General features: G+C 38.1%; 1 protein-coding gene across 3 annotated transcripts in view; it reads right to left on the reverse strand.

The window, feature by feature from the left end:
- The window catches only part of EFCAB7 (EF-hand calcium binding domain 7), a 55,602-nt gene that overhangs the window by 13,725 nt on the left and 22,890 nt on the right, over positions 1-18,987 (reverse strand). For all 3 annotated transcript variants that reach the window (XM_024249463.3, XM_054554488.2, XM_054554481.2), the window contains exons 8-10: positions 13,220-13,329; positions 9,498-9,655; positions 7,762-7,895 (exon numbers count right to left, since the gene is read on the reverse strand). In XM_024249463.3, the coding sequence (XP_024105231.2) occupies positions 7,762-7,895; positions 9,498-9,655; positions 13,220-13,329 (402 nt within the window). The remainder of the gene's footprint in view (positions 1-7,761; positions 7,896-9,497; positions 9,656-13,219; positions 13,330-18,987) is intronic.

Below are 18,987 nucleotides of genomic sequence, written 5' to 3' on the forward strand. Positions count from 1 at the left end.
TGCTAGGATTATAGGCATGAGCCACAGCACCCAGCCTATGTTTTTCTGTAAACCTAAAATTGCTCTAAAAATAAAGTTTATTAGGAGGCAGTGCTTGCAGTGAGCTGAGATCGCGCCACTGCACTCCAGCCTGGGCAACAGTGCGAGACTCCATCTCAAAAAATAAATAAATAAATAAATAAACAAAATAAAGCTTATTAATAAACAAAATAAAAATAAAGCATCTTTAAGTATAAAAAAAGTTTATTAAAATAATCTTACAGATAAACAGTACATTTTCTTATTATTCAAGGGAAACATTAAAACCTTAAAAGCTCTCATTTCTTTGCAGTATTATTAATGTTGGTAAAGTAGACATTCCTTCAAATCATTTTTCAAGTCAATAACTCTTGGAGACTTTTTGACAGCATTGAGTTCAAAGTTCTGGAGCCTGACTATCTGTGAAACTTTCTTGCTGTGTAGCCTTGGTCAAGTTACTTAACCTCTAATTCTATTTCCTGATTTATAAAGTGAGAATAATAAAGTACTACTTCATAGAGTTGGTGTGTAGAAGTGCATAGATCAGCAGCTGGTACATGGTAGACGGTAAGCTATCAAAAAATGTTAACCGTCAACTCTGCCAATTTAATTAAAATTTTAAATTAGAATTTTACTTATCACAAACTTTACCAACAGAAAGTCACAAATTCACTCTTATGGAATGTTCTCTAGTGCCAATTAAAAGATTATATCATTAAAGTTACAAGATAATTACATCTTCCTATAGGTAATACTCTATTATGTATATTGGGAATTTTATTAATCAAAGTTTAATATTATAAATCAATATACATGTATTGTTGTTGATTATATTAACTTTCAGCTAAAATAGAAATACTGAAAAATTCCTTTATATAAATAATATACTTCTACCCTACTTGCTGTCTAGGTAAACAGACTCCCAACCTGGCTCACTTTGCCAAGCTTAGACCATTTTAAGACCCACACATAGCTACCCCAGTGAAAGTATACGTGAGTTAATCTCTCTTGACTGCATTTTGGTCTTCTCATACCTCTTGTTCTGTGATCTATAGTTGGCTATGGCTTTTTGGCTTTCCCTCTGACCTTGCGGTCTTTGGCTTAAATATGCAAGTACGTCTTCCCAGACTCCTGCTAAGTGATAACTGACTTTGCCTCATTCTCAGTGATTTTCTTTGTCCATCTTGGCATTTTTGGCTTCAATATTTCCGTAGATGGACTTTTTAAATTCAACTCAAATACGAAAAGCACTGAAGAATGTTTAACATGTATAATATAAACAACTTCCTGGAAACCTTAATTTGTGAGTAAAACTCTAGCTTTTTGGCTTTTTGCTGCCCTCTCCTGGTCACAGTTTGTGCCTCTTGACCACTTCAGGCCCAGTGGTATCAAGTGCAAGGACAAGTTTTTTGTCTTCTAAACCCCAAAGAGTAGAGACTCAAAACTAAAATTATGATTAAGTAATTCACACTTTCTTTTAACTTGAGTATTATACCAACTATCGGTTTAAGAAAAATAAATGTGTAAGTTTTTATGATCTACAAACAATACTACTTTCAAACTGTCCTAAATGCTATAATAATATTTCATGGAGAAGTTTGACTTCTTATTTCTTAGAGATGAAAAGGTGCTATATATATATTTTTACACATCTGTTAAGAAAAAGAAAAGTGCGGGAGGAGCCAAGATGGCCGAATAGGAACAGCTCCGGTCTACAGCTCCCAGCGCGAGCCACGCAGAGACGGGTGATTTCTGCATTTCCATCTGAGGTACCGTGTTCATCTCACTAGGGAGTGCCAGACAGTGGGCGCAGGTCAGCGGGTGAGCGCACCGTGCGCCAGCCGAAGCAGGGGCGAGGCATTGCCTCACTCGGGAAGCACAAGGGGTCAGGGAGTTCCCCTTCCAGGGGTGACAGACAGCACCTGGAAAATCGGGCCACTCCCACCCGAATACTCTGCTTTTCCGACCGGCTTAGGAAACGGTGCCCCAGGAGAGTATAGCCCGCACCTGGCTCAGAGGGTCCTACGCCCACGGAGTCTCGCTGATTGCTAGCACAGCAGTCTGAGATCAAACAGCAAGTCGGCAGCGAGGCTGGGGGAGGGGCGCCCGCCATTGCCCAGGCTCGCTTAGGTAAACAAAGCAGCCTGGAAGCTTGAACTGGGTGGAGCCCACCACAGCTCAAGGAGGCCTGCCTGCCTCTGTAGGCTCCACCTCTGGGGGCAGGGCACAGACAAACAAAAAGACAGCAGTAACCTCTGCAGACTTAAATGTCCCTGTCTGACAGCTGTGAGGAGAGCAGTGGTTCTCCCAGCACGCAGCTGGAGATCTGAGAACGGGCTGACTGCCTCCTCAAGTGGGTCCCTGACCCCTGACCCCCGAGCAGCCTAACTGGGAGGCACCCCCCAGCAGGGGCAGACTGACACCTCACACGGCCGGCCAGGTACTCCAACAGACCTGCAGCTGAGGGTTCTGTCTGTTAGAAGGAAAACTAACAGAAAGGACATCCACACCAAAAACCCATCTGTACATCACCATCATCAAAGACCAAAAGTAGATAAAACCACAAAGATGGGGAAAAAACAGAGCAGAAAAACTGGAAACTCTAAAAACCAGAGTACCTCTCCTCCTCCAAAGGAACGCAGTTCCTCACCAGCAACGGAACAAAGCTGGATGGAGAATGACTTTGACGAGCTGAGAGAAGAAGGCTTCAGACGATCAAATTACTCTGAGCTATGGGAGGATATTCAAACCAAAGGCAAAGAAGTTGAAAACTTTGAAAAAAATTTAGAAGAATGTATAACTAGAATAACCAATACAGAGAAGTGCTTAAAGGAGCTGATGGAGCTGAAAACCAAGGCTCGAGAACTACGTGAAGAATGCAGAAGCCTCAGGAGCCGATGCGATCAAATGGAAGAAAGGGTATCAGCCCTGGAAGATGAAATGAATGAAATGAAGCGAGAAGGGAAGTTTAGAGAAAAAAGAATAAAAAGAAACGAGCAAAGCCTCCAAGAAATGTGGGACTATGTGAAAAGACCAAATCTACGTCTGATTGGTGTACCTGAAAGTGACGGGGAGAATGGAAACAAGTTGGAAAACACTCTGCAGGATATTATCCAGGAGAACTTCCCCAATCTAGCAAGGCAGGCCAACATTCAGATTCAGGAAATACAGAGAACGCCACAAAGATATTCCTCGAGAAGAGCAACTCCAAGACACATAATTGTCAGATTCACCAAAGTTGAAATGAAGGAAAAAATGTTAAGGGCAGCCAGAGAGAAACGCCGGGTTACCATCAAAGGGAAGCCCATCAGACTAACAGCGGATCTCTTGGCAGAAACCCTACAAGCCAGAAGAGAGTGGGGGCCAATATTCAACATTCTTAAAGAAAAGAATTTTCAACCCAGAATTTCATATCCTGCCAAACTAAGCTTCATAAGTGAAGGAGAAATAAAATACTTTACAGACAAGCAAATGCTGAGAGATTTTGTCACCACCAGGCCTGCCCTAAAAGAGCTCCTGAAGGAAGCGCTAAACATGGAAAGGCACAACCGGTACCAGCCACTGCAAAATCATACCGAAATGTAAAGACCATCGAGACTAGGAAGAGACTGCATCAACTAACGAGCAAAATATCCAGCTAACATCATAATGACAGGATCAAATTCACACATAACAATATTAACTTTAAATGTAAATGGACTAAATGCTCCAATTAAAAGACACAGACTGGCAAACTGGATAAAGACACAAGACCCATCAGTGTGCTGTATTCAGGAAACCCATCTCACGTGCAGAGACACACATAGGCTCAAAATAAAAGGATGGAGGAAGATCTACCAAGCAAATGGAAAACAAAAAAAGGCAGGGGTTGCAATCCTAGTCTCTGATAAAACAGACTTTAAACCAACAAAGATCAAAAGAGACAAAGAAGGCCATTACATAATGGTAAAGGGATTAATTCAACAAGAAGAGCTAACTATCCTAAATATATATGCACCCAATACAGGAGCACCCAGATTCATAAAGCAAGTCCTGAGTGACCTACAAAGAGACTTAGACTCCCACACATTAATAATGGGAGACTTTAACACCCCACTGTCAACATAAGACAGATCAACGAGACAGAAAGTCAACAAGGATACCCAGGAATTGAACTCAGCTCTGCACCAAGCGGACCTAATAGACATCTACAGAACTCTCCACCCCAAATCAACAGAATATACATTTTTTTCAGCACCACACCACACCTATTCCAAAATTGACCATATACTTGGAAGTAAAGCTCTCCTCAGTAAATGTAAAAGAACAGAAATTGTAACAAACTGTCTCTCAGATCACAGTGCAATCAAGCTAGAACTCAGGGTTAAGAATCTCACTCAAAACCGCTCAACTACGTGGAAACTGAACAACCTGCTCCTGAATGACTACTGGGTACATAACGAAATGAAGGCAGAAATAAAGATGTTCTTTGAAACCAACGAGAACCAAGACACAACATACCAGAATCTCTGGGATGCATTCAAAGCAGTGTGTAGAGGGAAATTTATAGCACTAAATGCCCACAAGAGAAAGCAGGAAAGATCCAAAATTGACACCCTAACATCACAATTAAAAGAACTAGAAAAGCAAGAGCAAACACATTCGAAAACTAGCAGAAGGCAAGAAATAACTAAAATCAGAGCAGAACTGAAGGAAATAGAGACACAAAAAACCCTTCAAAAAATAAATGAATCCAGGAGCTGGTTTTTTGAAAGGATCAACAAAATTGATAGACCGCTAGCAAGATTAATAAAGAAAAAAAGAGAGAAGAATCAAATAGATGCAATAAAAAATGATAAAGGGGATATCACCACTGATCCCACAGAAATACAAACTACCATCAGAGAATATTACAAACACCTCTATGCAAATAAACTAGAAAATCTAGAAGAAATGGATAAATTCCTCAACACATACACCCTCCCAAGACTAAACCAGGAAGAAGTTGAATCTCTGAATAGACCAATAACAGGAGCTGAAATTGTGGCAATAATCAATAGCTTACCAACCAAAAAAAGTCCAGGACCAGATGGGTTCACAGCCGAATTCTACCAGAGGTACAAGGAGGAGCTGGTACCATTTCTTCTGAAACTATTCCAATCAATAGAAAAAGAGGGAATCCTCCCTGACTCATTTTATGAGGCCAGCATCATCCTGATACCAAAGCCTGGCAGAGACACAACAAAAAAAGAGAATTTTAGACCAATATCCTTGATGAACATTGATGCAAAAATCCTCAATAAAATACTGGCAAACAGAATCCAGCAGCACATCAAAAAGCTTATCCACCATGATCAAGTGGGCTTCATCCCTGGGATGCAAGGCTGGTTCAATATACGCAAATCAATAAATGTAATCCAGCATATAAACAGAACCAAAGACAAAAACCACATGATTATCTCAATAGATGCAGAAAAGGCCTTTGACAAAATTCAACAACCCTTCATGCTAAAAACTCTCAATAAATTAGGAATTGATGGGACGTATCTCAAAATAATAAGAGCTATTTATGACAAACCCACAGCCAATATCATACTGAATGGGCAAAAACTGGAAGCATTCCCTTTGAAAACTGGCACAAGACAGGGATGCCCTCTCTCACCACTTCTATTCAACATAGTGTTGGAAGTTCTGGCCAGGGCAATTAGGCAGGAGAAGGAAATAAAGGGTATTCAATTAGGAAAAGAGGAAGTCAAATTGTCCCTGTTTGCAGATGACATGATAGTATATCTAGAAAACCCCATTGTCTCAGCCCAAAATCTCCTTAAGCTGATAAGCAACTTCAGCAAAGTCTCAGGATACAAAATCAATGTGCAAAAATCACAAGCATTCTTATACATCAATAACAGACAAACAGAGAGCCAAATCATGAGTGAACTCCCATTCACAATTGCTTCAAAGAGAATAAAATACCTAGGAATCCAACTTACAAGGGATGTGAAGGACCTCTTCAAGGAGAACTACAAACCACTGCTCAAGGAAATAAAAGAGGATACAAACAAATGGAAGAACATTCCATGCTCATGGGTAGGAAGAATCAATATCATGAAAATGGCCATCCTTCCCAAGGTAATTTACAGATTCAATGCCATCCCCATCAAGCTACCAATGACTTTCTTCACAGAATTGGAAAAAACTACTTTAAAGTTCATATGGAACCAAAAAAGAGCCCGCATCGCCAAGTCAATCCTAAGCCAAAAGAACAAAGCTGGAGGCATCACACTACCTGACTTCAAACTATACTACAAGGCTACAGTAACCAAAACAGCATGGTACTGGTACCAAAACAGAGATATAGATCAATGGAACAGAACAGAGCCGTCAGAAATAATGCCACATATCTACAAGTATCTGATCTTTGACAAACCGGACAAAAACAAGAAATGGGGAAAGGATTCCCTATTTAATAAATGGTGCTGGGAAAACTGGCTAGCCCTATGTAGAAAGCTGAAACTGGATCCCTTCCTTACACCTTATACAAAAATCAATTCAAGATGGATTAAAGACTTAAATGTTAGACGTAAAACCATAAAAACTCTAGAAGAAAACCTAGGCATTACCATTCAGGACATAGGCATGGGCAAGGACTTCATGTCTAAAACACCAAAAGCAATGGCAACAAAAGCCAAAATTGACAAATGGGATCTAATTAAACTCAAGAGCTTCTGCACAGCAAAAGAAACTACCATCAGAGTGAACAGGCAACCTACAAAATGGGAGAAAATTTTCGCAACCTACTCATCTGACAAAGGGCTAATATCCAGAATCTACAATGAACTCCAACAAATTTACAAGAAAAAAACAAACAACCCCATCAAAAAGTGGGCGAAGGACATGAACAGACACTTCTCAAAAGAAGACATTTATGCAGCCAAAAAACATATGAAAAAATGCTCTCCATCACTGGCCATCAGAGAAATGCAAATCAAAACCACAATGAGATACCATCTCACACCAGTTAGAATGGCAATCATTAAAAAGTCAGGAAACAACAGGTGCTGGAGAGGATGTGGAGAAATAGGAACACTTTTACACTGTTGGTGGGACTGTAAACTAGTTCAACCCTTGTGGAAGTCAGTGTGGCGATTCCTCAGGGATCTAGAACTAGAAATTCCATTCGACCCAGCCATCCGATTACTGGGTATATACCCAAAGGACTATAAATCATGCTGCTATAAAGACACATGCACACGTATGTTTATTGCGGTATTATTCACAATAGCAAAGACTTGGAACCAACCCAAATGTCCAACAATGATAGACTGGATTAAGAAAATGTGGCACATATACACCATGGAATACTATGCAGCCATAAAAAATGATGAGTTCACGTCCTTTGTAGGGACATGGATGAAATTGGAAATCATCATTCTCAGTAAACTATCGCAAGAACAAAAAACCAAACACCGCATATTCTCACTCATAGGTGGGAATTGAACAATGAGAACACATGGACACAGGAAGGGGAACATCACACTTCGGGGACTGTTGTGGGGTGGGGGGAGGGGGGAGGGATAGCACTGGGAGATATACCTAATGCTAGATGACGAGTTGGTGGGTGCAGCGCACCAGCATGGCACATGTATACATATGTAACTTACCTGCACATTGCGCACATGTACCATAAAACCTAAAGTATAATAATAATAATAATAATAATAATAATAATAAAAGAAAAAAAAAAAGAAAAAGAAAAGTGCTTACCTCTGCAGACAGCCCAAGCATCTTCATCACATTTCTCACCACTTGTTCTCAATTCAAAAAAATTATATTCTTCAAGGCTAAGAAGACCATTTCCATCTAAATCAATTACTTCAAATATATCTGATAAAGTAGACCTAAAATTATAAAAATAGCTAGTTATTTCTTGTCACTAAGGCAACTACACTGAAGAACAGTTTTTTTTGTTTTTTTTTTTGAGACGGAGTCTCGCTCTGTTGCCCAGGCTGGAGTGCAGTGGCATGATCTTGGCTCACTGCAAGCTCCGCCTCCTGGGTTCACGCCATTCTCCTGCCTCAGCCTCCCGAGTAGCTGGGACTACAGGCGCCCGCCACCACACCTGGCTAATTTTTTTTTGTATTTTTAGTAGAGATGGGGTTTCTCTACTAAAAATTTTAGCCATGATGGTCTTGATCTCCTGACCTCGTGATCCGCCCGCCTCAGCCTCCCAAAGTGCTGGGATTACAGGCGTGAGCCACCGTGCCTGGCTGAAGATGGGTTCTATGAGGATAACATTCAAAAGGAAGTAATATAGCGTTACACAATTTCTGTAAACTATAAAGTTAATGTATCCAAATACAGTTTTGGCTCAGTCCGGTATTACATGAGATAAAAAAGCTTCTAGAGCAACCACAGTATCTCAACACACAGTAAGAACTCAATGAATAGTAGTAGTTCCCTTCTTTTTTCCTTTCTCCAATCTACTTTCTTCTTCCTCTCTACCGATAGGGAGAAACTGTAGATGTTTGACTGAAGTTGACTTGCCAAACGTGTAGAACCCAGAAGTAAATGACAATCCCAGATCTACAAATGGAGGAACATTTTCAGATGCCTAGAGAATAAGTTGTTTTGTTTTGATATATATATATTTATGGTATACAATGTGATTTTTTGATATATGTATACATTGTGAAATGACTAAATCAAGCTAATTAACATAGCCATTATTTCACATATTTATCATCTTTTTTTCTAGCGGGAATATTTAATACCTATTCTCTTAGCAATTTTCAAGGATACAATATATAACTATAATCACCATATTGTCAACAGATCTCCTGAACTTATTCCTCTTATCAAACTGAAATTTTGTATCCTTTCACCAACATATCCCCAATCCCCCCACTAATCCCAGCTGCTATAACCACTCTTCTACTCTCTGTTTCTATGGGTTTGACTTTTTAAGATCCCACATATAAGGCTCGGTGTGGTGGCTCACACCTATAATCCCAGCACTTTGAAAGGTTGAGGCAGGATGCTCGCTTGAGGCTAGGAGTTTGAGACTACCCTGGGCAACATAGCGAGACTCCCACCTCTTTAAAAAAAATTAGCCAGGCATGCTGGCAAGCCCCTGTAATCCCAGCTACTGCTACTCAGGAGGCTGAGCTGGGAGGATCACCTGAGCCCAGGATTCTGAGGCTTCAGTGAGCAATGATTGTGACAGTGTACTCCAGCCTGGGTAACAGAGCAAAACTCTGTCTCTATTAAAAAAAAATAAAGTTCCCACATATAAGTGAGATCATGCAGTATTTATCTTTCTGTGCCTGGCTTATTTAACTTAGCAGAACATCCTCCAAGTTCATACAGGTTGTTTACAAGAGTTGAATTGGTGAATTAGAATCTGAGGATGGGGGTGGGAGCTGGCCAAAGGGAGTAACACAGGCTATTAATATCTATCCAGTCTAGATGTTATAATTCTAACATTAATAAACAAAACTTACTTAAATTCCTTTGTAAGGAATAATTCCCCTGTTTCATCTCTATATACAAGTTGGGCTTCATCTGTTACTGGTTTTATTTTTTTCCTCAGCCTACAGCCAGTTGTGGAAGGAATTAACCAGTAAATTCCAGGTCCTAGTTCACCAGTCCATCCAAACACCTTTTCTCAAAACAATAAAACAAAACAATCATCAGTCTTAATCTTTTCATCTTTTAATTTAAAGCTTTTAATATTTCTTCTGAAAAGGACACATTAGAAATGATTTTTAAATCAACATTTACAAATTCTATTATAGTCCTATCAGTCTTTTTACAGGTTTCAAATTCTTTTTGTTAATGGTAATCCCATTATGAGATCATTAGATACAGCAGTTCTTTATATATTTTTGAAACAAATGCCTAAAACTGTAATAGGTAAGTTATATATCTTCTAAATCTTCCCCAATAATCTTAAAAAATATCTGTGATGCAAATACCTTCAACAGCAAGCAAAGATAAATCGTAGGATAATTTATTATTATTATTATTATTATTATTATTATACTTTAGGCATAGGATAATTTTTTAATGCAAACACTGAGCTCCTTCGAAAAAAAGTAATAATATTCTAGATTATGGTTTCCTAATTTGATTCAAATATATGATATTTAAATCAGATTTCAATGACATAAATTAAAAATTAAATATATTTTGAAATGGTTTACTATTTGTATAAATTAACCACATTTGTAAGAGCTCAATTATGTGGATGAAAGCACTGGAACTTCACTTTTTTTAATGTAATATGGACTATAAAACAAGACACAGAATCCCAAATAAACCAGCTTTATATGAAATTCTGTTTCCTATCAAATGTTGGATATTTATCATGGGTACCAGAACATGCGTATAGGAAAACATTTTATTCTCCAGTTCTATAAAAGCAAGCAGGCTGGGCACGGCGGTTCACGCCTGTAATCCCAGCACTTTGGGAGGCCAAGGTGGGTGGATCATTTCATGTCAGGAGTTTGAGACCAGCCTGGCCAACTTGGTGAAACCCCACCTCTACTAAAAATACAAAAATTAGCCGGGCAATGGTGGCGGGTGCCTATAATCCCAGCTACTTGGGAGGCTGAGGCAGGAGAATCACTTGAACCCAGAGGTGGAGGTTGCAGTGAGCTGAGATCGTGCCACTGTACTCTAGCCTGAGTGATAGAGCCAGACTCTGTCTCAAAAACAAAAAAAAAAAAGAAAGAAAGAAAGAAAGCAAATGTTATTTCTCTATGTACCTCCTAAGAGCTTTTTGGAGCCCAAAGGTTTCCTATAAAAGCTAGCAGCTGTCTCTGTTAAATATATTAAATCTAAACAATTCTTAGTTGTGTGTAATAGCTAAGTACCCTTCAGCACACGCTAACCCAAGAGAATCCTTTCAGGTATTATGTCCAAAAATTCCTTTTAAAACCCAAGTATAAGGCCAGACACAGTGGCTCATACCTATCATCCCAGCACTTTGGGAAGCCAAGGTGGAAAGATTGCTTGAAGCTAGGAATTGGAGACCAGCCTGGACAACATAGCGACATCCTACCTCTAAAAATAACAACAATAATAATAATGCATCTATAGTCCTAGCTACTTGAGATGCTAAGGCAGGAAGATCATTTTCACCCAGGAGTTCAAGGTTACAGGGAATTGTATCACTGCACTTCAGCCTGGGCAGCAGAGTGAGACCCTATCTCTAAATAAATAGACAAAAAACAACTTAGGTATATTTTAGGTCATTCTGGAGACTCATATACAAAATAATGTTGCTCATCTAAGTTCTGGGTTTAGTTCCATTTCTGCCCTGGCAACTCAGAGAAATCATAATCTTCTTAAGGTCACCAGGTCCTATTTTGATACAAGAAGAAATCCAATATAACCGAAAGTCATTTTTAAGACTAAATGTTGGCCAGGCGTGGTGGCTCAAGCCTGTAATCCCAGCACTTTGGGAGGCCAAGGCAGGCGGATCATGAGGTCGAGAGATCGAGACCATCCTGGCCAACATGGTGAAACCCTGTCTTTACTAAAAATACAAAAATTAGCTGGGCATGGTGGCACACGCCTGTAGTCCCAGCTACTTGAGAGGCTGAGGCAGGAGAATCGCTTGAACCCGGGAGGCGGAGGTTGCAGTGAGCAAGATCGCACCACTGCACTCCAGCCTGGCGACAGAGCAAGACTCCGTCTCAAAAAAACAAACAAACAAACAAAAAAAACCGAAATGTTTACCAAATCCATCCTTTGAAAAGCATAACCTTTGAAACTGGCCAGATGTAGACTCAGGAGTGAAAAGCCAGATCTTGCTGCTTCCTAATATATATTATCCCATGATCCTTCCTTATCTCCACACATAACCTTGCATTGCCACTGTGGATGGCAAATGGAAAGTTTTTTCATGGGCACAAAACTCATCTATAAGAAAATAATTGTGAAAGTATAAATACAAATAAAAAATCCTTTGTCAATATAACATATTACAGATAAACAGAAGCCTATAAAGAGGTAAATAGAAACTCATGCAAACTCTATTATAATTTTGCTATATACTAATTTTTTTACACATGCAATCTCATGAGAGTAATTTTACCCAAAACAAAGTGGAAACAGCTATTGTTTTAGACAATGCTTTATCTTGAACTTAACTTTGTAGTCAGTTCTGAAGAAGAGTTTAGTCAAAACATTACCTTCAGCCAATTTTATTTGTTTCTTGACTATTCTTGTCTGTAAGGAAGCCTACAAAAAAGACTTTTATATAACATTCTATCAGGGAAATGTTTGTCTGTCATTGAGCCTATATAAAGATTAAATATGATATTGCAGTAAGCCCTTAAATAGTATTATTTCTGTTGTTGTGTAGCAGATGTATTTTGTAGTCCTTATAAAATAAATAGCCACATTTATGTATCGGCCTCACATATTTGGCCTCTGAGTAAATATACAATTAGAAAAGATCAGAACAACCCCATGGGCAACATATAAAAACATTTAAAAGCATTTCTTCATATCAATCTATTTTTGAACCCTATAAAATAAGTCAAGCCTGAGGATAGTAATCTTAAGTTTTTCTGTTTTGCAGTAGTAATATAAGTAAGACAAACATCTACAGCAGCTTTTCCAAAGTCTTGAATTGCTTGCATTTAAGGAAAAAAATGTACTGGCATCAACCTTTTTTATTGAATATATCAAATGTTCACACATGAGGCATCAGGGCATTTAGAAAAGATGAAAATAAGGTACAATATTATACAACTTAAAAGGTATAAGCCAAGACTCAAGACTGCCAACCAATCCTCAATTCTTTATTTAAATTTTTTTTTAGCGACAGGGTCTCGTTATGTTGCCCAGGCTGAAGTACAGTGGCTATTCACAGGCACAATCATAGAATAATACAGCTTTGAACTCCTGGGCTCAAGTAATCCTCCTGCTTCAGTTTCCCAAGTGGCAGGGACTTCAGGTGCATGCCACCATGCCCAGCTCCTATCCTTAATTCTTAAGAAATCGCAGCAAACAAGAAAAAATCCTTATAATTATTTAATTTAATTTAATATGATTAAATTAAAAACATAATATCTATAGTGTTTAAGTGCTGTTTATACCTTAATTGGAAGGTATATGAAAGCTTAAAAAATAAAATATAGAAACATACTTTCCCCAAACTGCAGTTCATACTATATTTAAAAATTAAACATTAGAAAATAAATATGTATACTTCTCTATTTCGTAGTTCGGTAAAACACACAAGCTGTAGATTTGCTTGACTCTCATTTTCCTTGAGAATATACAAGGCAGTATCAACGGATAACCAAGGGGATGGTTTTCCTACAAACAAACAAACAAGCCCAAACACCTTAAAATAAGCAATCACTATCTATTCTTTCCTATATAAAAAATAAGTTACTAGTTTCTTCTTGGATATTTTCTTTAGAAATACATATTCCATGTTTTTTTTTTTCAAGACGGAGTCTCACTTGGTCACCCAGGCTGGAGTGCAGTGGTGCAATCTTGGCTCACTGCAACCTCCACCTCCCGGGTTCAAGCGATTCTCCTGCTTCAGCCTCCTGAGTAGCTGAGACTACAGGCATGTGCCACCACACCCAGCTAATTTTTTTATTTTTAGTAGAGACGGGGTTTCACCATGTTGGCCAGGATGGTCTCGATCTCCTGACCTCATGATCCACCTGCCTGGGCCTCCCAAAGTGTTGAGATTACAGGCGTGAGCCACCACACCCGGCCCATATTCCATTTTTATATGTAAACATGATAGCATTTGCAATAAGGCACAAACCTAAATACAGCAACCTTGTGAGAAACATTTTCTATATACTCACTTTCTAAAAATCATAACTTTTCTTGAACTCATCAAAAGCTGAGGTTGCAGGGCAACCAATTAGCCTGAAATCCAAGGAAAAACAGACATTTTCAGAAAAAAGTAGGATTTAAGTACTGGCTTACCTGTGGTGGAGCACACGAGGAAGAGACGTCAGACATCTATGTGCTGACAACCTCAAAATTTATATCTTTAGGATCTTTCCTCTGAATGTTAGACCCATATAACTGTGTATTTAACATTTCTACCTGGATTTCTATTTCCAAAACTGGACTTCCCTAGTCTCTTTTTAAAACGCTGCCCATCTCAGTTAATGGTAACTCAGTCTTTCCAGTTGCTCAGGTCAAAAATCTTGGAATCTTCTTTAACTCTTTTCTTTTCTCACATACCAAGACCAATCCTTAGGAAATCCTATGGTTCTGCCTTCAAAATATACCCAGAATCTCTACTGCCCTATCTCCCACCAACATCCTGGTTCAAAGCATTGCCAGTCCTCTTCTAGAATTCTACAATAATGTTCCAGCTGGATTCCTTGCTTTCTCCTGCGTATCCTTCCAACTGCTTTTTTTCTTTTAAATGTTTCAAATCTATTTTTAATGTTGCTTGTTGAACATTAACATTTTCACAATTCCAGAAATGACATTAATAAAAATATAAACAAATTGATATAAAAATCTGTGTAGACTAACCTAGAATTTACAAACTATTAATAAAAGGTGTATTTAAGCTTTCTCAATTATGGGACAACAAATAATAAACTTCATTGCTTTATACTAAAATGGTATTTTTGACTAATCACAAGGAAACTTAAACTACTGTGTAGTTATAATCATAGGTATTCAGTCCAAAGAGGAAAAAAGTTTTAGTGGTACTATGAGAACCTGTATCTCTGAAAATGTTAGCTCCATAAGTGTAAGCACTCCCAAAGATTATAAGATAATAAAATGTGGAAACAGGCAAACTATGGGGCGATTTAAAGTTTCTACCACTTCCTAAAGATTTTCTTTAATAGAATCATTCGTGCTAAGTGGATAAAAGTTACAAATTACAAAAGAAAGATACAGAATACATCCAATAACAAATTAATCAGACTGAGGAATATTTAGTGTAAAACTGGCTTTAAATTTTTTGTCAGCAGAATTTCTCAACATCTAACCCTATAGCAAATAATACAAATGACAAGGAAATTCTTCAAGCAGTTGGCATTTTTTCAAAACACAAGGGTCCAATTATAAGAAAAATATCACATTATTCAAAGTCCTACAGAATTAGAGGAGAATCTGTACTAATGTTTTTGCATAAATTCCACGATTTATAAATAAATAAACCCAAAATATAAATTATAAACATTTAATTTCAGTATAATATAGACAAAAACAGCAGCTAACTTGTCATCTTTCACAGTAATTTTAACGTAAAAGGTTTAAACATTTATTTTGCCAATATATTTTTCATTGCATATAGGCTTAAAAAAAAAAAGACAATGGAAGTTATAAGTAATCCCTTGACATGTGTAAAATAAAATTTTTTAGTAGATGGGAATGTATTGATGATAGTCTCTTATTTCTTCTCCCAGATATGCAAGTGATATATCTAAATACTTACTAGAGCCAAATCTATCTCAAAAGTTTAGGTCATTTTTTTTCCTTTTTGATAGTATTCAATGAGAAATAACACTTTAAATAAAACTTTTTCCATGAGGAAGGTACAGTAATTATCCACTTCCTGGATACTCTCCTGTAGTCCTCTGAGTAAGCTCCAAACTCAATCCATACTCCAAGTAACAGACTTAAGATGTTCAATATTGGAACTCTTTGGCATCAATTAAAAAAGAAACCTTGGTAAAAGCAGAATTTACAAACATTTTTTTCCTTGCAGTACACCTTTCAAAAGACATCTTCATCAAATATGTAAGAAAGGAATTGCTGAGCTAAGTAGAGGTCTCTTTTTTTATGGTCTTCATTCTATCATTATTAAACCTTAATCTCATGTCATGTTCCAATGCATTATGTGAGTATTCAGTCAAAGAAGTGAGGCTGTTCTGCAGAATTGGTTCTCTGCTACAGGTCAAAACCGACTGTGCCAGCCTTGGCGAAGCTCCGCCGACTGCCCTTTGCTCCAAGTAATTTTTGGTGATTTTTAAAGTAATTTTTCCGGCGGAGTCATAGTGGCACTATACTCTTGGATAGGTTATCCTGTCTCTTCCGCTACATTGATGAGATCAGGCATCACTCCAAAATGGCGCTGAAAGCGCTGAGGCTCCTCATTCAAATTCGTTAGAGCCAACCCCGCCTTCCATCTACTTTCAATACAGTAACCTAACTGCTCTTGTTAAAATATAAATCAGATTATGTCCTGCCTTCTACTCAAAACCCTCTAATGGAGCAGAGAGTTGGGAGAATATTGCTCCTTTCCTAACAATAAGAAAAAGTTAATAAACTACAAAATCATAACTTTTCTTGATCCCATCAGAGCTGGGGTTACAGGGCAACTATAAACTTAAAATCCAAGGAAAGACAGATCTTTCCCAGGAGAGACGAGATGCAAGCACTGGCTTACCTGTGGTGGAGCAGAAAAGGAAGAGATGTCAGGTACCATACAAGTGGAAGAAGAAGAAAGAGGGCAGAAGAAATATTTGAAGAAATAAGGCAGAGGATTTTCTAAAAATAATGAAAGGCAACAAGCCACATATCCAAGAAGCTCAGAGAACCCCAAGCAGGATTAATACCAAAAAACAACCCAGGCAATAGCATCAACAACAAAAACAAAAACTACCTAGACACACAGTCAAACTGCTGAAAATGAAAGATTAAGACAAAATCTTGACCTTATATATGGGGAATAAAACTCACAAAAAACAAGGGGGAAACCTCATTTCTCTGATCAAAAGCCCAAGTCCTAATTATGACAAAAAGAAACCTCTTCCTGATTTTGTCCTTGCTTCTCCCTGGTTTCATCTCCTACAACTCTCTCCTCACTTACTGCATTTGAGACACTCTAGCCTCTGTTCTTCTAACACCAGTACACTCTCACAGAGCCTCTGCACAGAGTATTCTCTCTACCTGGAATACTCTGCCACCTCCTCCACTCTTCACCCATCCCTTCCAGCACCATACACCCACAAGGCTTACTCCCTTTCCTTCTGTGGAAGACAGCAAAAAATGGCTGTCCCCCTCAGTATCTACAGCCCTTTGCAATGTGATTTTGCAGCTTTTCCATCAAGAGATCAAGTCTATTTCCCCAGGCTATGAATCTGGACTTGCCTTTGACTTTCTGTGAGCAACAGAATATAACAAAGTAACATTGTGCTGGTTCTGAGCCCAAACCTCAGGAGACTCTATTGTGCTTCCGCTTTTGTTTTTTTTTTTGTTTTCAGATCCCTGTTATACCAAGAGAACAGGTCCAGGGTAGTTTACTGAAAGATTATTAAAGATCATATGAGGCTGAGTCAAGTTGTCCCAGCTGGGACTTCATACATAAGAAAGAACCCAGCCAAGATTAGCAAAGCCAGCCACCAGCTAACCTGTAGCTAACAATAACTGTGTGAGTAAGCCCTACAGAGAAAAAACAAGCCTGGCTCAGACTAAGAACTAACAGATCTACTGATTCATGAGTGAACAAATGTTTAATTGTTTTAAGCCACTGAGTTTTGGGGTAGTTTTTTATGTAGCAGTTGGTAACTCATACATCTCTTCAAAGTCTTTATTCATATGATACCTTCTTAATGAAGCATATACTAACCACTCCATTTCAATGGCAACCCACATTCCCTCAGCATTCACTAACCCCCTTTCCTTCTGATTTTCCCATAACACTTATCACTTTCCTACATACCATGTCATTTGCTATTTATTATGTTTATTATGTATTATTTCCCTCACTAAAATTTAAGTTGATGAGGGCAGGGATTTTTGTCTTTTTTTTAACTCTAATGTATCCTAAACACCTAAACTGATGTCTGGTATATAAGGCCCTCAATAACTATTTGATAAATAAATGAATAAAGGAATCTTGTTAATAAGAATACAGAGAATCAACAACTACACTGAATTTGCAGGGCTATCTTGATTTCTCTCTCTGAAAAATAACTGTTATTGTCATTTAAAAGTATCATCTGCCAAACATTATACGTATCCCACAAGAGATGCAGTGAAAACTTTCAAAATCTCTACTTTAGGAGGGAAAAAGAATGGGGGGGTGGGAATCCTCTAGTAAGAAAATGCTTGTATGCAAACATTATAAAAGAAAAATAAATATTGATTTAGAACAGCCAACATAAAAAAGGTTATCTAGGGAAATCACCCTTATAGATAAATATCTTTCATTGCTTAAAAATTACATAACCATTTTAGACACTAGAAAAGTATTAATTTTTATCTAGAATATTACCATGAATACAAAGATTACTAATAAATATTGTCTAAGTCAGACAAAGGGTTTTGAAGGTATTAAAAAATACTTTCAGCTTCATATTGTTCCAAATTATCCCCTTGCAGTACTTCTCTTTGACATATTAATTTTAAAAATTGACAAATGGAAAAAGCTAAGATTAATTAGCAAATAAAAACTTAGTTCTGGCTGGGCACGGTGGCTCATACCTATAATCCCAGCCCTTTGAGAGGCCGAAGCGGGTGGATCACCTGAGGTCAGGAGTTTGAGACCAGATTGGCCAACATGGTGAAACCCCGTCTCTACTAAAAATACAAAAAGAATAGGTGGGCGAGGTGGTGTGCACCTGTAGTCCCAGCTACTCGGGGAGGCTGAGGCAGGGGAATCACTTGAATCCAGGAGGCGGAGGTTGCAGTGAGCCAAGATCGAGCCACTGCACTCCAGCCTGGGCAACAGAGGGAGACTCCGTCTCAAAAAAAAAAAAGAAGTTAGTTCTATATCATGAGGAAACCAGTTAACATTTTTTTTCTTTTATTTTCTTCTATCTTAGCTGTAGAAAAGTTTGGAAAAAGTTCTTATTTTTAATAAAACATGCTTTAAACATATAAAGCAATCTACTTGCTTTTCATATGATTAACACAGTTCATGTATAGGCCAACACTTTCTTGAAATGTAACCATAAATTCTTACTTAGGCAGATTATTTTCTTCCCTAACTAGGACTATGGAATACTTACATAAGTACTTTCAAGGAGGGTACAA

This window comes from Pongo abelii, chromosome 1 (assembly GCF_028885655.2).
Source record: "Pongo abelii isolate AG06213 chromosome 1, NHGRI_mPonAbe1-v2.0_pri, whole genome shotgun sequence".
Lineage (NCBI taxonomy): Eukaryota > Metazoa > Chordata > Mammalia > Primates > Hominidae > Pongo > Pongo abelii.